The sequence below is a fragment of the Venturia canescens genome, chromosome 10 (genome assembly GCF_019457755.1).
Source record: "Venturia canescens isolate UGA chromosome 10, ASM1945775v1, whole genome shotgun sequence".
NCBI lineage: Eukaryota > Metazoa > Arthropoda > Insecta > Hymenoptera > Ichneumonidae > Venturia > Venturia canescens.
The window spans coordinates 17,225,569-17,246,335 of record NC_057430.1 but is presented as its reverse complement, the minus strand read 5'-3'; the positions used below and the strand labels follow the sequence as shown (position 1 = coordinate 17,246,335).

At 42.4% G+C, this 20,767-nt stretch overlaps 3 protein-coding genes and 1 long non-coding RNA gene across 5 annotated transcripts in view; 2 read left to right on the top strand and 2 right to left on the bottom strand.

The window, feature by feature from the left end:
* Nucleotides 1-2,199: 2,199 nt before the first annotated feature.
* Nucleotides 2,200-5,553, top strand: LOC122417128 (uncharacterized). The gene is made up of 7 exons (XM_043430397.1): nt 2,200-2,591; nt 3,238-3,452; nt 3,521-3,754; nt 3,846-4,088; nt 4,181-4,597; nt 4,710-4,849; nt 4,981-5,553. Exons 1-7 carry the CDS (start codon nt 2,420-2,422, stop codon nt 5,216-5,218), a joined length of 1,659 nt encoding a protein of 552 aa, XP_043286332.1. The 5' UTR covers nt 2,200-2,419; the 3' UTR covers nt 5,219-5,553.
* Nucleotides 5,554-6,658: 1,105 nt separating this feature from the next.
* LOC122417129 (translation initiation factor IF-2-like) lies at nt 6,659-9,162 on the bottom strand. Its single transcript, XM_043430399.1, has 3 exons — nt 8,924-9,162; nt 7,482-7,810; nt 6,659-7,383 (listed from the first exon to the last, which is right to left on the bottom strand). The coding sequence occupies exons 1-3, from the start codon at nt 8,954-8,956 to the stop codon at nt 7,074-7,076; spliced, it is 672 nt and encodes a 223-aa protein (XP_043286334.1). The 5' UTR covers nt 8,957-9,162; the 3' UTR covers nt 6,659-7,073.
* A 3,408-nt stretch (nt 9,163-12,570) lies between these two features.
* Pura (Puratrophin-1-like) overlaps nt 12,571-20,767 on the bottom strand; it is a 152,008-nt gene continuing 143,811 nt past the window's right edge. For both annotated transcript variants that reach the window (XM_043430087.1, XM_043430088.1), the window contains exons 13-22: nt 18,480-18,927; nt 17,996-18,251; nt 17,724-17,799; nt 17,457-17,630; nt 16,949-17,320; nt 16,670-16,813; nt 16,337-16,550; nt 16,104-16,220; nt 15,823-16,026; nt 12,571-15,514 (exon numbers count right to left, since the gene is read on the bottom strand). In XM_043430087.1, the coding sequence (XP_043286022.1) occupies nt 15,285-15,514; nt 15,823-16,026; nt 16,104-16,220; nt 16,337-16,550; nt 16,670-16,813; nt 16,949-17,320; nt 17,457-17,630; nt 17,724-17,799; nt 17,996-18,251; nt 18,480-18,927 (2,235 nt within the window). In that variant the 3' untranslated portion in view covers nt 12,571-15,284. The remainder of the gene's footprint in view (nt 15,515-15,822; nt 16,027-16,103; nt 16,221-16,336; nt 16,551-16,669; nt 16,814-16,948; nt 17,321-17,456; nt 17,631-17,723; nt 17,800-17,995; nt 18,252-18,479; nt 18,928-20,767) is intronic.
* On the top strand, nt 16,053-18,621 carry LOC122416934 (uncharacterized). The gene is made up of 3 exons (XR_006262192.1): nt 16,053-16,175; nt 16,283-16,594; nt 18,490-18,621. It is a non-coding gene; the product is annotated as an uncharacterized lncRNA (long non-coding RNA).

Here is a 20,767-nt window from a genome sequence, read left to right as displayed (position 1 = left end):
TTCTGTTACTGGCCCTTGCCTCGATACTATTTTTCACGAATTACCAAAATTTTATAAATACTCATTCATGTGCAAATTTTTTAATAATAATAACATCGAGTGCGAGGACTTCCCTATCGGCTTATCTATAGTTGCGTCAAAAAAAGGAATCCCAGGAATTAAAGAAAAAAAATATATATTGACAAGGAACGAATCATTATTTTTTATTAAATTTCAACTTTAATATTCGTTACGTTGTGTTTTCGTATCTTTTATCGATTCGCACGATCTTAAGTTCTTTTATTTTGTAATTTAGATGACCGATCAGTTGCTTCAGCGAGATTGAAATTACTGCTAAAATTATGAAATAACTGTTAAAGTTACAATAATTGATAAAATTATGACCGCTACCAATTTTTATTGGTTTCTATTTTATTTGTTTATCGATTGATTGAAAAAAATTAAATCGTAAAAAAAGATTATTTTAGTCATTCAGGATAAAGTAGGATTCAACGTGTCGTATTTCATGCCCCGTTTTCTCAATATACTAGAATGTACAATGCATAGCGATAACAGCACGCTCGCGTTCCACGCCAGACCTCACCCTACGCCCGCCGGACGGTGAGTGAAGCGAAACGTGTTGTGTCTCTCTCCCCTCTCTCCAGTCTCCTGTCCTGCCCACGGGCCGGAGTCTCCCCACCCTGTGCGCGCCGAGCGGGCGAGTGAAGCGAATCATGTTGCGCCTGCGCCTCTCCCCTGTTTCGAGCTCCGCCCGGTGTCCGCCCGTCACCGCTCTCTCCCACTGGCTGACCGAACGCCTCTATCCCCACTCCGCTCTGCTACTACGCTACGTAGCGAATAATCCAAACACGACCAAGCGTAACGCGTGAAACGTAAACACGCGAAGAACGAAAACAAACCGAACGAATTATCATCCAAAATCCATTCGTAAATATTCACCGATTAATTGCCATAATTATCAATGTACAAAATTGTATGTATTGAACCGTTAAATAAATTATGATCATCCATTAAATTTATACATTATTTGTGGCGCTCTAATATTTATATATTAAGGTATTTTATCAAATTTTAATTAAATTTTTGTATTTTTGATAAAAGTTATTAACCTGGAAAACTAGTTTACCAACAAAAGTGAAGTAGTGACGTAATATGATAGAACATTTTTGGAGTAGAAATATTTTCTGGTGGACCTGGTGGACATTTTTAAAATTATTTATTTTCATGGTACAGTCTTTACAGATTATACATTTACGAATTGGGATCTGACAAAATTCGTGAGACATCTGGTGTCAAATTTTGAACTACAACCGGGGTGCAACATGGACAACTAACACACGCACAAGTCACTTGAAGATGTGACATGACGTTGCACCCCAGTATGCGCTATTTTTAGCTTGGCCACGCCTCCATGTCAGATCCCAATAGAAATGTTCTGTGGAGTTGATATGTGGTGGCTGTGCAATCAAAATTAAATTCATTTTTTAAAACGAGTTTTTACATTTGGTGAAGAGCATGAATTAGTCGACTAACCTCACTTGGAATTTTCAAAATCGAAATTCTTTGACACAGTTTGACTGATTAAAAAAAGGCTCTGTTAGTCTACCCAGAACGATGGCAAAAATCGACTGACAGAGCCTTTTTTTAATGGGTCAAACTGTGCCACAGAACTTTGATTTCGAAATTTGCGGCTATCTCTCTCGCACTCACGGTTACGATATACCGACTGATCCATCCTCTTAAGGGGTAGTATTTGGTCATGAAATATGAAATATAAAACTTGATTTTTTGGGTATAGATGAATTTTGGTATAGATGTTTCTGGTAGAATTAAATTTTGGTAGAAATGTTTCTGATCGAATTGTAATGTAGTGTCGTTTAACACGAAACCAACTCTTGAATTCAATTACCAGCAAAGTCGAGAATCTTTGTCGTCAATCTTTCGAAGAAAACAACCCTAGCGACATCTGGATTGACATTTGGAACTAGACCCCGACGTTAGGTTAAGTTGTTGAGTTCTACATAACCAAACGATCTCATATATCAACAATTTTTGCGCTACCTCCATTGACAATCGTGGCGCCACTAGTCAGTCTGCAGGAAGAGGGAATAAGGGGGTGAGATGGTTCCTGCTGCGCCTGCTTGGTGGCCAACGGCGCGGCCAGCGGCTATTACTAGGGAGTTAGCTTCGGCACTAGTAGTACTAGCTAGAGAGCGTCAGCGACTGCGGGGTATTCCATTTTCGCGTGCTCCGCCTCTCTTTTTCTTTCGTTGAAAAGCTTGACGCATAGAGAGGACGGACGCGCCGTCGTGACCAGAGAAAAAAAACTATTTGGTTATTTAGTTTTACGATTTTGGAACATTTCGCGATAGTAACTGTTGCTGGCCGTAACAGGTGCCCTTGCCCGGGAGAAAAGAGCATGGAGAATAAGACCCTCACCGACAATCTAATCAGGACGAATCAAACGATTGTATGCAGCGGATTGTTCAATGGGCCACGGCTAACACCAACCGGCAAAATAAGCCACGCCAAGACTCGAGTTTACACCCAACGTTATCGCAAAGAATGGGAACAGATGCCAGATTTCCGAGGTAAACAGCGACGAATACGTATGCACTTTTTAGGACCACTGTATACTGTTAAATAATGATTAATCAAAAAAGTTATTATATTTTACGCTTTCTGGAGTAAAAAAAATGACGCACGCAAGTGAACGTAGACGTCAGTGAATCGAATTAATTTTTGGCGAGGGAAATTGTTGGTTTTCTTAGAAAGACGACCGACGAGTGGCTATTCTCGAAATCATAGGGAAAGCCAGATTTGTTACTAAACTAGTGTAAATAACGTTGAGCGCCATTTTGTCCCTTTTCGAACGCGGTCATATGCTGACGCATCGAACCGCATCGTTTTTAATGTTTTCAATGCCAAGTTCGTTTATTACCATATGCTTGCTCGCCCCTCCATTTTAGTCAATTGGAACTGTCAAAACTACTCATAAGAGCGAGCCTCAATCGTCATTCCAATAAATATATTACACATATTCTCTCACTCATCCCAATATAATCCGTAACTCGGTCTGGTTGTTTATTTTAATTAGGTTATCCGCCATTTTTCACAGTTTCTGGTGACCGGTGGCGCTCGCAGCGGTTCATTTTCCAACTCATGAAATTTGAATACGAAATCATGAAATTCACTCAAAGTCAATACCCCGAATAAATTGCGTTTTCTTATTTTCAGGATGGTTGACATCGGTTCCCAATCAAGCGACCCGAGCTTACTGTACATATTGCAAAAAAAATCTTCATGCTCATCGTTTATCCTTGTTGAAACATACGTGCACCATGAAGCATCAGAGAGCTGCGCTCATGCAACGAAATGAGATGAACGCACAACAACGTACGCTGAAAAGTGCCAAAATCGAACCTGGCTACGAGGAATCTGTCGAACCAGAGGTATTGCGAGATAAACATTGTTTTCACGGATTATATGACTCTAACGAATTGTTAAATTTCGTTTACAGCACGTAATACCGAAAGAACACGATGGCGAGTGCGAGGAGGACACCGAGGATTTCGAGTACGTTGTCGAGACCCTGGAAATGGAGGACGACGAATTGAACGACTCTCGATGCAAAGAGCAAGATTGTCCCCCTGAAAATATGGAGGATTACGATGAGGAAGCCTCAATCAACATTTGTGCCTCAAATGAAGAGTATAATTCTCAGACAGATCAAAAGATCAAGATTGAAGCACAGGTGTGCATTTGTATTTTCCGTTTTTCTTGATTTTTCAATTTACCTTGGAAAGGATTAATAACACGACTTCGTTTATCGGTCGGGACTATAGGATGATTGCTGCTGCGATCCATTGGCAGAGGCAATGGCGCACGTTCATGGCGAATACATGGTCGGCACGGAAGAGCAAGCCAACGTCGATGAGATGGAAATGGTGGTCGGACAAGAAGAAACTAGTGCCGATGTCGAAAACGATACTTCCATGAATTCGATCGAGGACGACGGAGAAGGGGACGTCGACGGTGACGGCGACGAATCCCAAAACAATGACAACGAGGAGGAGCTCAAACGATCGGTGAGCGACGCTCCCATCCCTATTAACAGCTGTCTTTGAGATTCGGATAATTTGGAAAAATTCGGGGATTTGAAATCTTGAAATTCTTTCAGGAGGGTGACTCCAGCGAAGCGGCCAGTGAGTCCGAAATTTCTTCAGCTCATCAATTCGAGGAATTGGGTAAAAATTTAAAAAATTTGCAACGAGTTTTCAACTCGTCGAAACTGAGCATCCCGAGCAGTCACTCCTCCTTCGGAACTCCAGTGTCGATCCCGTCCGGACAAACAAAAACGATTAAACTCAATTCAGGAAAAACTGTGACTCTTAAAGCTGGAACGCAGTATGTACTGAGCAATCTCAAAAGTAACAACGTAACGAGCCTTTTAATGACTGATCGGAAGCCCGCTGTTCAGAGCGACGGTTCTACGAAATCCGGACCATCACCAAAGCCAAACAGCAAAACGACCAAAATCAATCCCTACGCGTTGGTCGCTGGGGCCGCCGGTACGAGCAAGCAATCTTCCAGCCGGGTGAGACAATTATTCACATTTTTTCCTCCAAAACCCCCTTCACTTTCCTCAACAACTTTTTTCATCCACTCTCCTTCAACGAATAATAAAAACCAATGAAATTCAATCTCAGGAATGTACGAAGGCCGGAGGAACGAAGAAACCGTGTATCTCGACTCACGTGTTGGATACGAGCAAAGGACTTCCGATCGGAGGTTTACAAGTCAGTCTCTACAAGCTCATGGACGGTAGATGGACTTTTATCAATGAGAGGTAACATTTTCACGTTCAAGCACAGCTCGAGCATTCTTCGCACGCAAATTTGTTGTAGCCAAACGAAAACTTTCGTTATTATATGAAAAGGCTGAATGAGTATTTGGTAAAATTGTAAAATTTTTTTTTAGCAACACTTCACTGAACGGCAGATGCAACGATCTCGTGGACAACAGCAAATCGAACTTCACCGCAGGTCGTTACAAGATACACTTCGACGTCGACAAGTATTTCACCCTCAGACGAATAGAAACGATGTATCCCTTCATCGAAATAGTTTTCGACGTTAAAAATCCAACAGGAAACTATCACATACCCGTTTTACTCAGTCCGTTCGGATACACGACTTATCGGGGCTCGGACAGATAAATTTCTTCGAGTAGGAACCATTTGAGAGGCCTTGATAACGAACAAATGATTGGGCGATATATTTTTTTCTGATAATACGTTTCACGTTAACTGCTGTTGGATTTAATCGAGAAGCTTGTTCCGGGTTCGATGGATAATCGAAAAAACTTACAAAAACCCTTTTATGGCAAAATTCTCGTTTTAGTTGTTACAAATGTGTACATTGTGCGAAAGTGTATATAAAATGGAGAATCAATAAAGGGAAAAGCAGCGAAAAATGATAGAACGGATGTATTTTTGCGAGAGACCAATTCTTGTACAAAAACGCTTGAAATAAATGATCAGTTGTGCAATCATGGCGTGTATTTACTTGTGAATTACGTGATTGAAAGTCCCTTTGAGTCGTTGAGCAATCTCGGGGCCGACCGATATCGGATAGAAAAAATCACTCCGAGATAGCGAAAGTGGAGGCGACCAGCAATAAATCTGCCCCGTGACCTTTGATATTGCATTCGGAGCTCTCAGTCGAGACGCTTCACGCGCGTCGTTCGTTTCGGCTCGATAAATTGTTAGCGCAAACGCTTCGAGAGCTAGCTGTCACTTAGTAAGCTCGGAAATCGAAGGTATTGAAAGCCCCATAACCGAATACAATTTCATTGATACAGAATAAGTGATGAAAATAATACAAATTACGTTGTTTTTCGTACGGGTAACGGCAATCGCGATCGGTATCGTATGAATTTATATTTTTTTCTGTCCGACAGCCGAGACGACAAAATACCGTTGGGAAAGCAACAAGTGTTTCGAGTTCGGAACGCAGCGTGATACACACGAGAGAATAAAATGGCAGAAAAAAGAGTTGAGAAAAGTGGTAGAAAAGCGCCTTTATCCGTTCACGTATTGGATATAACGAAAGGACGTGCAGTTGCAAACGTTGGCGTGAGTCTCGAGAAGTTCGAGAACAACGTATGGGTGTACGTGAACGCCAGGCAAGCCTCTTTATATATTCGGCGACATGTCGTTTTTTTCTCACCTTTATGCGCACGCATGCCAATTGGATTGTGTTTATTTTACAACAGCGAAACTAACTCGGACGGGCGTTGCGAGGATCTCATCGAAAATGCTGAAAGCGGTGGCAGCCTGGGCGCGGGGCGGTTCAAGATTCGCTTCAACGTGGAACAATATTTTCTCTCGACCAACACGCCAGCTCTGTATCCATACATCGACGTTGTTTTCGATTCAAGAGATTCTCAAGAATCGTACCACTTGCCACTGCTACTGAGCCCGTTCGGGTACAACACTTACCGTGGCTCTTGAATAAATTATGCTTCTCATCTCCCATCGCTTGGCCTATACACATCTTTCCCCTCGCTTTTTGTTGTACTAACGCGCCTCGTTTACCATCGTTTACCAATTGCTTGATGAGAATCACCGCGTCGTTAAAAAAAGATTGCCGGACGATTGTGCGATCGAACGACGAGACGTTTATTCTTTTTTTCTTTTATACATTTTTCATTTACACAAACGTTCGATGATTGAGTCACCAAGTATTTGACCTATTTGAAGCAGAGAAGCTCTCTATGCGAATCACCGTCACACGTTCTACTGAGGCATTTAACGCGTTATTTTCAATGGTATTTTAAATAAGGAATTATTCGCTATTGTAAAACATCGTTGTCCTCATCCGCGTTGAATCGTGGCAAGGTTAAGTACTTGAATTTCTTGACAAAATCTCGAAAGATATAAGAATGATTGTCCACGTTCTGGCAGTTTTATCGCGAGATCAATGACTTAATTGTGAATATTACGAGAGTTGTACGTGTTCCTGATTTACGACGAGTGGACGATTCAGGCGAGTCGGGAGACAGGGAAATAATTAATTGGGGGGCAAATAGCTTCTGTCGACTTTGGTGGAAGTTGGTGGCAAGTATGTGCTGGCGCCGCCTTGACCATTGGCGCCACCGCCCGCCTGGCCCGGTGGACGGCCAGCGCTTGATTTCCCCCCACTTCCGGTTTGATCCCTGCCGCCGCCGCCAGCTCCGCCCAAAGAGGTCGCGCTCGGTCCGCCCGGCGTTAGTCCCGGTTTTCTGTTCGTCCCTCCGGACGGTCGCGAAGCCGCCCCCCCGCTTGGTTTGCCAGTTCCGAAAGTAAAACTCGCTCGATTTCCGTTCTCGTCCGCGACGTATCTTTCGCGTTATACACCACAGATCAACACATTATAGCAGTTGTCGAGTGAGCTTAAAAAACAATTGCAGTTTTCTTACGAGAATAAAGAAAAACTCACTTGACCGCGATTGGAAGTCCTTCCGGACTATCGTAAGCAAAATTTCCCTTGACCACTCGAACGAGTTGCCCATCGACTTCTTTCAATTCTTCGGTCTCTTCGCGCACAACTCCGTCAACCTGCTGCGTCGATCCCCCGGATGGTGCTGGTGCGGGGGGGCCTGGAATCGCCTGACCGCCTCTTCGACCAACGTCAGCCGCTTGTCCGCCAGCCTCGTAAGGGGCTTTCAGTGCCAGGCCACCCGATCCTTTAGCGGATGCTGGCGCTTTTTGACCGGGTGTTAATTTCTCGCTCGTACAGCTCGACGCCTCGAGTAGCACCAATACGACCTACGGTTTCTTTTTTTTGTACGTGCATATAGATGAAAGGGGTACTTTCAGAATATCCGAGAGATTCAATGTTCAATAAACGACTTTTTCGCGTAAATTCCTTTTTATACTTTGTTCGAGCATGTGCCAAATTTCATATCGTATAAAATATTTGAATCGCGTGCAGTTATCCGATGGAACAAATAAAAAAACAAACTTTTCACTTATCAAGTGAAAGAAGATCGTCTTGATTTTATCAAGACGAAAAGAAAATATGAATCATTGAGTGGCCTAGGACATTCCGTGTATCAATTTTGAAAATTGTTATTTCGACAGTGTGCAGTGAGAATCTTTTAGAAACAGTCAAAGTGCAGTGTCCCGCTCCCGGTACCCCACTTTATTCCGCTCTCTACATCTCGATCAATCTTCATTGAAAAAAAGTCGGCGATTGCCCGTCGTATTCACACACTTTTTCCGCAATCCAATGAGGAACGTTCACTCTTGCAAAAACTATTAGCTCAACGGTCAGCGATGAGTTCTTCCCCCTTATGGTTTAATGCATAAATATTCATGCGAAATGAACTATCGACCACTTTCACCGATGACTCGGACGATAATTTCGAATGATTTAGAGCCCCTTAGGCCTTTTGCCACATAGTCGTATGTGCATTTATATTATCAACCTCCCATGGTGAATCGTCGTTGCTTACACACAACTTATTTATTATACTCAATACATAAGGAATATATATTTGAAGCTTTCGACTCATTTTATGCAATTTCTATTAGTACTTTATAAGACACCGAGTAACAGCGGTACCGGCTGAATTTCGAGTGAAATTTGTATGGAAAACGACCACCCCGAGAACCGTCCGGCGTTTTTATCGTGACATTCGATATCGTGTTGAATTGTTTTTTTCTTTCGTTTTTCGAACTCGAGCACAATAGTCAAAACTGTCATCGAACGCGAACGAATTCATGATCCGCAACTTCTTTCGACTCTTTTGTTTGGATCGAGTGCACTCAACCGACGAAAGTGCTATAAAAAATGTTCCCGGTAAGTCCAACGAGCAATGAAGGCACGGTTCGAAATGAAAAAGTGTGGTTATTCGTTGGGGTTTGAAGCACACGTACCAGCGTACTCGCCGTAGTTACACGGAGTTCCATCGTGTTCGACGTGAGGAGAAGTAAAAATGGTACAATGGAGGTGAAACGTTGGCGACACTCGACAAAACAATAGCACCGATTAGTCGATCACTGCAAAAATTACCATTCTGATAACGGACAAAAATGTATTAGATTTTTTGGCGGGTCGGAGAGCGCGGTACTAATCTCACGGGATGTCTAGTGGCAGTCGATGCCTGGTGCGATTCATCGGGCTTTTTATATAGCCTAATGGTGGAATGGGACAGCGTGTGTTTGTGGAATCGCCGACGTTCGTTCCCCGTTTGGCGCATTATCCTGCATGTGCGTGTGTGAACGTGTGCGCGCATCAGCACACACGTATTCGATGATAAAAGTCAAAATGGCGGATCGCTCGGGTTCGAGTGCAACGCTTCAGCCCTTTCAGGCTCCCCGTCACCGTTGCATTGCTTCATTTAGGCATTCATTCAGTGTCTCTGCTCCGTGATCATATGGAATATGGAAGAGAAGAGGATCGTCCGTGTGGTAGGTACTGTACGATGATCGCGTACGATCCTGCATCCCGTATCGTCAAACAAAATCGTTTACCCCTCTCCCCTCCCTCCTCGTTTTCCCGAGAAACGTACTTATCCGTGTGGAGCACGACATCTTCTGATCGCGGGAAGAGCCTGGCGGGAAAGGGCTGGCAGCACATACCGAGCTCGTTCGTAGTTTACATTTGAGTTAGTGCCGTTCTCTTTTGGCGATGGCTCCACCGATCGCGACGCGAAAAAGCCCCCGATGAACTTTGTCAAACGAGCGCATCGACACACTGGGCGAATGTCTCAATTATCCACGATTCCACTGCTGCTGGCGTTGCTGCTTCGAAACATCTTATGTACGCTGGATGAAATTTTTCAATAATTGTATTCGTCAACTCAGTGTCTTTGTATTCAACAATTTCTTTATTTTTCGAACGTCGTTATTGCGTCAGATTTCTGAAACATAACCTACAAAATCAGTTTGTTTATCCGCTGCCGCTTTCGCATCAGACGTGCTGGGAAATGTGGAAAAAGTATTCGCCATGCAGTAATCCGAGGTTTGTATATACGTGATAAATGTAAACGGGCATTTTGTCGCGCGTGCTAAAACTGCCATGCCGCGCTATTGTTCTCATCTATTGGCAAATTGAACGCATGAAAGAAATAATTTTAATATTTCTCCGCGGTTGCTCATATTTCACTGCATACACGGAAGAATTCTGATGCGACGTCTCATTAGTTACACGAGCCATCGGATAAGGTCATCTCTCACAAGATGCGCACACGTGTGGTAGCGTATTAAGAGCTCGCATTCGGGAATGCGAACGGCGAGAAATATATTTTATTACACACGCACGAGCTATCTAAAACTGCTTGAATTCCTAATCTTTGTTGGTGCATTTGTCGAGTACAAGGTTGATCCTGTCATTCAAGGAGTATCTCGAGGTCTTGCTCATCCGCGTACTAATTCCGATGAAACAGAGACGACGCAATAGTTTTTTTTTTTTCTCCGATGAAAACAAAAATTTGCACACGCGAGATTCTGACGAGAAATAATGTGCTACGAGCAGTGATGGCGCGCGCATGGTTCGCTATTTATTACAGCGTGCGATCGTCTTCGCAAAAGTCCGTGGTTTCAACCGAAAAAATTTGGGATAATAAATTATTAGAAAATTTGTTCGGTACGCGATCGTATCTCGAGACTCGCGATTGAAAAGGTTCTTACAACGCCCTCGCGACGATCTATCATAGCGAGGAATAAGAAGCGCTTACGCCGCAATTGAATCAAAGTGTTGCTTCGCACGAGAGGGTGAGAAAATAGATCGGCCGATGAGATTAGAGAGACGGTGCTTTAGGCGCGTCACGAGTCAAGAGTAAATTTAATGACGCGATTGATGTACGGCCGAACGTCTAAATGGATTGATCGGGGGCATCGGAGGGAGAAGAAGAGCACGGAGAGGACGTAGAGTGGCAGCAACAGAGCCGACTGTTATTGCTATTAGGTCGCTCCTCGTTCTCATGAGATGGCACACACAGCAGGACTCGATAGATCGACCATTTTTTTGTGTCTTCCTGAGATTCCCTACATGGTCTCCATTATTTATATATCGATCGGGGGAAATATAATGTCGAGTTTTGCGCGAAATTTATTGTTTTCCTCGATATACGCGATCGTCATACATAATAGTCAGCAAAGGCCAAACGTCGTCACGAGTCACGTCGCGGATCGCGAATCGCGAATCGGTTAGAGCAGGGCACACATCACACACGTTCTCTGAACCTTTTTAATAGGATGCGTTTACTCCATCGCTTTGTCCCCTCCCCCTACCCACACTTCTGCTCGCGATCCCTTGCCCGTTTTTCTCTATCCGTTGTTTTGTTGCTCCTTGCCAACAACCAAAATAGAAGAGAAAAATCATCTCTTTCTCTCATTGCTACGCGATGTTGACATTTCCACATGTGCTCTGCAGCACTCGCAACACATACCACATGCCATGGTTCGCGCCGCCGCGCCAACGGCAACGGCAGTCCCGATCAACTTACTCTCCTCTAACCTTACTCCAGCGTTTGTACCGAACAAGTACCGAACCCACATTCCTTTTTGTACAGTAGTCCAATCCAACCAAGGTTTTGTCATTGATCGTACCATTCTATACCTACTCTCCAAAACAATCATCATTTTTATTATTATTTCCTTAGCTGCGCTGCTCCCACGCGACCTGCGCGACTCACGCGACATATATGAACAGATAGAAACTTGACACAATGTGACCTCTGCGATTTCGTACCCGGATATGCATGTGTTTGCAGTGATGTTACAATCGATTACTGTATTTCGATTGTTTATTTTTTTATATTTTCATTCTTGATTCTCCGTTCGAATCACACCCTCGCGACTAGACATGCGTCCGAACAGGGATGATGGAATGAGTTTTATACGACAGAAAAGACACAATAAATGTTCCATTTTTCATCAGTAACGGATATAAAAAATGACAGTTGTCTCAACCATTCAAATCATCGAAGTCGATAGGAAATTTGTTTTTCGCGAATTTCGGTTTGTAATCGAATATTCCAGGTTTACAAATAACGCCCACGATGTATATGCTAGAATGACGAAAAAGAGCAGAGAGCGAGTCCTCAAAAGAACCAAACAGGCGTGAGGCGTGAGTTTGGGCATTGGAAAACTTTGAATCAGGAACGCATAGAATGTACGTACTATAGATACATATAACGAAGTCTGCAATAAGGGCGCTTTCTTCGACACGTTAGTTTACCGTACTGAACTCGGCCGGATCTGCAGATCGTCATCCTACCTGTAGAGGTCGATAATGTAGGTTTTCCCATCTCGGAATCAATCGAACAAAGCGCAGTATATAGTTTGGCATCCGTGAGAATGTAAACAAAAGCACACGTGACGGAAAAAAGTTTTAGAAATGTGCTTTCTGAGGATGACCATCGAAATAAATGAGGACATTACGATCACTTCTCAATTGCCAGCAAGATTTGTATTGTTTCTTGCTGGAGCGATACAATGAAGTGATGACAAATACGAAAAACAAATTGTGAGGCAAATAGGGAAGAGATCGTGTTTATTGCAATACCATTCACAATATGTTCAATAACCTCCAATTTTTTTTATTCATAACTCTGCTCTTTATTTGAATTTTGACGTACATAATCGACTAATGAATTTACGATACAGAATGAGAATATATATCTATTTATATATTGTTCTCTTACCGAAAATGGCCTGAAAGTAAAGTGATTGCATCATCAAAAATGAAGTTCAATGACGCTGTTCGGCCATCTTTATGAAAAACTTCGGAAGAACCAGGCTCCTAGGCTGTATTACCCGCCCGGTTTTTCAAATTATACAATCGTCGAGTCTCGATGTTTTTCGCTACAAAAAGGCACCCAATATAGTATATATATATTTGATATAAGTATAATAAAATACATCGGTGTTAGATACAGAGTACAATACTGACATAAAAGTGTTATCAATCGTAATTCGGTATATACAACTTTCATTATGATGCTTTTTTTTTTTACTTTTAATTACTCCCTCTATAGATATGTATAAATATACATTAGGCAATCCACTTGAAATTCTTATCTCAACAATCTGACTCTTTCCAATGATACAAAATTTTAACTGTCCGACACATTGGAAAGATTAAAGAAATTTGTGGTTTTCTCAACTTTTCTATTTTTTTTTAAATAACTGCCTTCATTTGGCGACTCACCGATATGCTCAAATGAAAAAATTTCATTTCGCTGCAGAAGAATTAATTTTAAATATCTAAAGTTGAGCTTATCTCTTATGAAAAAAACTCAAGTTGACTTTCTCTAATATTAAAAACTTTTTTTTTGTCAAAAGCACTAATTGGGTCAACGTGCAAGAATATGATTTATAAATTCTCAAATCATCAAAGCTCGATAAATGTGAAATTGTTTTCTCATCGATTCTGACATTTTTGAGATATTTTTGTACCAATGAAAAACGGTCAGGATTCCGGAATGAAAGTCTCACATGACAGCTTCATGTATATTTATATATATTTATGTAATTCTTCATATATATTTATGTAGTACGATAATTCTATTTAAAAAAATATTAATAAATATCTACGATTAATAATATTAAATGACTATTGGCATATCTTCTTATAAAGGTACCGCATTTTTCTTATCTCTTTTGTTTTCAATCGAAATACATGATTCCCATGTATTCGATGTAGTTATTCCTGGTTCGAAAGCGAGACCAAACGACAAAATTGCACAGAAAATATAATATTTTGTCCTTCTGAGAGTGTTGTAGTCTTACTTTCGATGAAAAAATTCAAACGAAACATGCTCTTCGCTCGATGCACCGATGTATCGTTTTTGTGCTTCACTATTTATATTTATATTATCTCTATATATATATATATATATATATGTATATAAAAATGACGAAAACAAGCCTCTGGGACGATTTTTACCCAATGCTCAATTATTGGTATATTCCTCGCTCCGAAAAATCTTACAATAGGACTTTATAGACACGGGTCGTAAAATTGAAAAAAAATATCTTTCGTTTATTTTTACTCGGTTATCTACTTTTCTCTTTTTTACGTAAAAGTGACGTTACGATCTCATCGTAATGAAACGGAGTTTCATGAGAATGAGATTGAAAATCGAATCCGACATGGTCGGAACGTTGAATATTTGGTTTTCGTAATCAATTTTCGAATATCGTGTGTCACTTTTTCAGTGAAAATAAGAAGGAGAAAAAAATATACGAAAAATGAGGCTTTTTCAACACGAGTGACCATTTCACCTTGAAAAAAAGCACTTTCGAGTGCGTTGAATCATAAATTCAGAAAATACTAAAATTCCCCAATAAACTAGTGTTTTTATACAAGTGCTCGATCATAATTTTCCATTTTGTTTCTTTAAAGGTTTTCGGTCGTTATCCATGAGATATAATCGCAATATCTTGGCAGACCTTGGCAACGAAAGAGTGGGCTGACGGCGACTGGCTCGTGCGAAATCATCGCGACCGAGGAAGCAATTTTGTACGAGCCAAATGTGGACTGTCTTGAGTCCAGCTTACAATGTGCGGCTATTGAATCGTCGATTTTTTCATTTCTCAAGCCGGTCCAAAAACATTTGATCCACACGCGCGAGCCCAATAATTGTTCAAACGGTCGGGGAAAAAATTAAACGCTTGCTGCAAGATCGAGAGCAAAAAGAAATCGAAAAAATGAAAATTTGGCTTCTTGGTGGAGAGCAGCGATAGAGATGGAGGAAAAAATGAGTAAGAAATATTAAATAAACGCGTTATAAGGAAGTTGTACAAATTTGACTGTCGTTAAAATCGTATTATATACATTGTTTAATCCAGTAAATATTAACTCATTTGATGATTTATTTATTTATATATTTATAAAGTTAAAGAGAAATCAAATCTACCTTGATCAAATGACAATCGATCAAGTCTCTCGTTTTCTCTGTGCCAACAACATCATGGATCCTTTAATATTAACATTATTTTACAAAAATGGTACCTCTGTGCGTATTGAAAAAAGAAAAATCTCGAAGGAAAGTAGAAGAAAAAAAATCGACATTCCAGAGTGGCGAATTGGCTCTTTTTTCTCAGTTCCGCTTCAGCGGGCAGTGAGCTTACGCACGTACATCTCTCATTTTGGTTCCCTCGGTTATAAATTTAAAAAAAAATACAAAAGTACGAGTTTTGTTATCGTTCTGCTCTGTTTCAGGGAAGAAAAATTGTAAAAAAATATAAATCGGATCCCTCAAGAGGCCCGATTGAGAGGGAATGTCGTTCAAAGATTAATGGACATTTCTTGATCGTAAGCTGTCAAATTTACGTCCGTCGTCGATGCTGAGCTCGCGTTCAACGTCGCTGGATTCGAACTCGTCGGCGACTGCAGCGGCGTCGATGTCGCTGTCAAATGTGACGTTGGACTCTCCATCGTCGATTTCCAATGATTCCGATCCGTTCCGTCCCCACCGTCGTCGGACACGATGGAAATGTCCGCGATTATACCGCTCTCTAAATTTTATTCCAAAAATTTCAACAAAAATCCCAGCGATTAGCGAAGTTTTTGAAAATTTGATAAAAACATCAATTTCAATTCATAAAATGCAACAATCCATAAAAAGTATTTAAAAAACGTTCGAGAAGTCTGTAAACGAAAATTGAAAATAGAAAACAAAAAGCTAAAAAACATGAAATAATGCTAAATTTGAACGCGAACGAAAGTTGAAAAACGATCGAAATATTTAAAAAACTGGAAAAATACGTAAAAATTCAACATTCGAGTATTCGTTGATACGAAAATAACTCGGAAAAGCACTCACCGACGCTGCATTGGCTATTGAGTGTGGTGCTTCGATGATGAGGTCGTGGACTCGTGTCTAGACCGAGATGGAGAGTGGTCGGAGGTCCGCTGCTACCACCACTGCTGGACGAAGAGCTCACGGATATAACGCTGTGAGGTCGCCGACTGCAGCGTCCGGAATCGTCGGACATCGAGACCGCTATTGAGTTGCGGAATCTCGGAGCTGAAATTCGACAAATTAATCAATGCCTGATTCCAATAAATTGTAGGAATTTGTGTTTTGATGAGAGGAAAACTCACTTTTGGAGAGTTGAGCAACGCTGATGGAACGGTCGTTGATTTGATCGGCGCTTGGCCTGATGTCCAGACACGGTTTGTTTCCTATTCCCATACTCGACATTTCGGCGAGGCGCACTTCTGCAAAATAAATGAAAATTTCGTCGAATTAATGTTTTTTTTTTTTTTTTTATATTTTATAGGATTCAACAGAAATTGTGTCTGCACATTGTTGGAGTGGAAATTGTGACTCGTACCTCTGTTTCGAAGCGCCTGTTTCCACAGGAGATTGCTGAGTTCCTCGGTCCACGCTTTCTTGATGTCTTCGCTCGCGCATTGCAGCGTGTACGTGTCGCCGGGTTTTCTCTTGCGGAACCATATTTCGAACTTGGTCGGAGAGTCCGCGATCACCGCGGTCAGGCCAATGTCCGTTGTTTTGATGCTGTGCTTGTAGATGTAAATATCCAAGTTCTGGAAAAATGGTTGAAGGGGTGCACAATTAATCGTCGCACCGGGTGAGGAGTAGATAGAAATTCATCCGTTGGATCAAAGACTCTCGAACTTTTCTCTCATCTATCCACTCAAATTACCTTTCGATCCGGAAACCTCCGAGCTTTGCTGAAAAGTATGAGATCCTCGAAGAGAAATACTTGTCTCAGGCATTTTTTGCCTTTGCCCTGCCAAACGAGGAACTCGTTTTGTCTGAGCAGTCGACCCTGTTCTTTGACGTTCACCTGCAAACAAAATCTCTCGTTAGAACAAAGAGTTTTTAAAAATTGATGAATCGACTCCGATTTTTGAGTTTTTTCGTGCAATTTTTTGTGATTAAAGCTTGAAGTTTATTGGTGCAGCGATTGGTCTCAGCTTACATCACAATCGCGGAGGGAATCCATGGCCAGCAAATCGTTTCCATGCCTCAATTGGAATCGAACCATTTGCTCAGCTGCCCTCAGGTCGGCCTCGCCCTCAACGATCGGCTTGCTCTCATCCTCGTGCTCGTCCTTGTCCTCCTTACCGGTAAGCTGCTCCGTCAAATCGGTTCCAGCTTTCACCAACTGTTGCAGCAACAACGCGTATTTTCCCATTCGCTGCACCGGCTTCAACAAATAACTCGCCAAATCCATCTTGTCACCGAGCTCCAGCTGCTTTGTTTTGAAGAAACTCGTTCCGTACTCCGCCATCAGGGAATCTGAGTTCGGCTTGTTCTTGTTGTACAGAGCGTAGAGATAGAATTTCTTTTCCTGTCGGGGCCAACGAAAAATTCAATGGAAAATCTGCTCCTCCATCGATTGACAAAAAATCGAAAATTCCTATTTTTCGATTTTGTACGAACTCCACTCTTGCTCAAGAGGCTTTAAAAACGAAGGCTTTACTCACGTGTCTCAAGAAACATTGTCCAACCATCATCGGTGACTGTTCGCACTGTTCCAATTCACGTAAAAAGTGTTGACTGTGAAATTCGTAGATTTTTTCAACGTTTCCAAAGATGACGTTCCTCTGGCCTCTCATAGCTTGTGGTATGTCCTCCCGAACCAGCTCCGGAATGTAATTCTGTTTCGTACAATTTCGTTTACCATCAGTTACCTTCGTTCGTTAATAATTCATTGAATTTGCTATAAAAATATGATTTTTTTCTTTTTTCACCTCGATTATGTACTCGAGAGACCTGACGTAGTCTCGTTCAGTCTGTATCATCTCCCTCATGATGAGCAGTATCGTTCTGGAGAGAGGAAAAAAATGATAAAATCCAAAAAAAAAAAAATTAATCGATTGAAAATTGGACGAAAAAAGCGTCTCGAAAGATTCTGCTCCAAATTTGTTTTCCCTCGTAATTAAAAACAAATGAAATCAGAAAATTGAAATTCAACGTAACGAAATGATCGTTTCTGGAGCTTCGAAAGCGCTATTGAACGTACTTTTTGGCTTTCATGCCAGGAGCAATGCTGGGCGCTCTGTGAAGATGAGAATTGACCGGTGGCTTGGCGAGTCTCCTCGGTGCAGGGCTTCTCGGCGGTGTTCTTGGTGGCGAGCAGTCCAAAAGCTGCTCGGCACTTTCGCGCAGCTCGGCGATGTTGTCCAGGGCTGGACGACCACTCCCGTTGCTGCCGTTTCCTATCGTCTCCGCTGGACATGTGTACGAAGCGTTGCTGTCACTGTCGTCCCAAGAAGCTCCTACAATTGAAACGTGGAAAATCGAGTGAAAAATTGACTTTATTGCGGTCTCCGTATCGAGTGGAACAAAAGCTCTTTTTTCATCTTTCAATTTAGCTTGGAATTTCGAAATATGAATTTTTGAAAATTTATGAAAGTTTCATTGAATTTCGACCGGTTCGACCTTTAGAAAATAAATTTACCAAATTTTATTAAATTTTTATGGGAAGATAAAAAAAAGATTCTCACGTTTTCCAAGGCCATCGTCCCAGGAGGTAGCGGATTCGGAAGGAGCGAGAGATCTCCGTCTCGCAGGGCTGCCGAGTGCGGAAACGCTTCTGGCAAACTCGAGGGCTTCGGTGCACTTGTTCCTGGCGATGCGGCACTGTTCGAGCAGAACATCATTGCCGAGTTTCTCAGCGAGACCGATCATTTCGGTGAAATGTTCGGGCGGAAGCGGCGGTCGGGCCATCAAAAACTGTTGGGATCTTCTCTCCCCCGCCATGCGCGCCTCGTGCGCCCACTCGTACGCCCGATCCTGCAGGAGACAACATCTCGACGTGTCCTCGAGATACTCTCGTCTGTCCTCCAGACGCGAACCGAAGCCACGCAGATGCTGCTTCAACGATCGAGCGAGTTCGCGAAGACCGCTGGCGCTCGCAGCCTCCGCAAGATCGCTCCCCTTGTCCAAATGTCTCTGCGAGTACCAAGATAAACCATCAAATTTCAAACTCTTTCAAATCAAATGAGCATATGAATAAATAAATAAAAGAAAAAAATTGCAAAATTCGCGGAGTTCCAGAATCATCGAGTTGTTAACGAAAAAAAAAAAAAAAATAAAAATCTGTCTCAAAGCCCTCGATTTATTTTTCCCACGAAGTCTTATTTTCGCTCGAGGCGACGAGCAGCTCGTGAGCTCTCGAATTAGTAGAACCAGAAACTCGTTTTAACGATGGTCGTTAAAACGATATCGATCGATGACCATTTCCCAGGGAATGTTTAATGTTTTAACACAAACTCATTGAATAACAAGGATCCAATCCATTAATTCGATTTTTCGCTTTCAGACTCGGAGCCATTTCGGAAAAGTGCCAAAAACCCCATCAATTATTGTCCGTGTCCACGTCCACGTTCGATTTGTCGCCATAAATTGGACGGACGTGACCGCAGAGGTAACAAAACAGAAAACTTGTTGTCCATGAGCCATATGTGGGTGATTCTTCCGACGGGCGATGAATCGAGAATGTGATCGGACAACGTCGAGGGTGTAAAAGTTCGAGGAGCACGCGTAGAGGAGAGAGCGGAGAACTCGATCCCACTCCAGAGCCCTTTCCCTTCATTGACTCGGAGCGAGCACGCGATAGGAAGATCGCACATGCTCGTACAGCAGTGAAATATTGCGTTTTAGAAAGGGGCTGTTATGGGTGCAGATCGTGCGGGGGGGATGGGATCGTACGGTTAACAAAACGATTGTGTTGTCCCGGTGTGCACAGCCGGAGCTTTGTAATCGCGCTATTTCCTCGTTCTTGTCCAACTGCTGTTGGCTTGAGCAAAATCGCTTAGTCATCGAGCCTAGGAAATTCGATAGGAAGATGAAATCTACCGAGTGTGCTGAGATTCAGGCCTGAAACTTTGAGGGCGAACGAATCGCGGGCTTCTGGCTTGGCTGTTTTTTTAGTCGAAGCACCGTTGACGAGATTTCGGTGGATCGTCGAAGGTGGAAGATTTTTTTCAAGAGAATTTTCGGACCCGATTGGTCCCTCGATCTCTGGCTCGCTCTTCGGACCCCCCCGTTGATTAATTGAGGCTTCCCTGCCCTCGATGCAATCTGCAGTGCACCGTAGCATCCCCTGCAATTTTCTCCCTCGATGGGCGTGAACCACCAAACGATGTAAACACACTCGAGTGATTACGGGTACAAGAATAATCCACCGAATTCGTTCGAGCCTGTTGACGATCGTGCGGCCAATGAATTTATATCCATATGGAGCCACCGATATTACAAATATCGGGGGAGCAGGACAAATAAGAGGGAAATTTCAGTAAGCCGGCTGGGATATTACTTTGCTTTGATCCCCGGTGGATCGGCCTATTTGGGGAAATAAAATTCTGGTCCATTCATCCGGGCCTGGAATCTCCCGATGTTTATTGGACCATTTGCCAACTCGATCGCTTTCATTCACGCTTCACTATTACAACGAACTTTTACTATCGATACGTTTGAACGTCGAACGAGTTGAATGTGAGAAAACAAAACGAAAGTGGCTCGAGTACGTTTGCACGAACGTTCGAATCAACCGATGATGAATCTGCCTCGGTATCGTTTTAATTGCGCGTCGAATACCGCGGAGAAAAACGCCTCGTTAGGAAGAAAAGTTCTTCAGTATATGGAAATGAGCTCCATTCGTTTCGACGTTTCACTAAGAAATGCGCGATACGCCCGAGGAACATCATCAGCATCACGGGATCGATTTTCGACGTTTGTAGTCAGCGATGGAACAAGCGAATTCGAGCTCCAATGCGAAGCTGGTTCGACG

Bases quoted from the DNA above. Each gene is read 5' to 3' on its own strand.
- LOC122417128 (XM_043430397.1), top strand. From the start codon at position 2,420: ATGGAGAATAAGACCCTCACCGACAATCTAATCAGGACGAATCAAACG. The intron at 4,089-4,180 runs GTGAGCGACGCT...AAATTCTTTCAG, and splicing joins AGGAGGAGCTCAAACGATCG to GAGGGTGACTCCAGCGAAGC. The intron at 4,850-4,980 runs GTAACATTTTCA...ATTTTTTTTTAG, and splicing joins TGGACTTTTATCAATGAGAG to CAACACTTCACTGAACGGCA.
- LOC122417129 (XM_043430399.1), bottom strand. From the start codon at position 8,956: ATGGAACTCCGTGTAACTACGGCGAGTACGCTG. The intron at 7,811-8,923 runs GTACGTGTGCTT...AAGAAACCGTAG, and splicing joins TAACTACGGCGAGTACGCTG to GTCGTATTGGTGCTACTCGA. The intron at 7,384-7,481 runs GTGAGTTTTTCT...ATAACGCGAAAG, and splicing joins GGACTTCCAATCGCGGTCAA to ATACGTCGCGGACGAGAACG.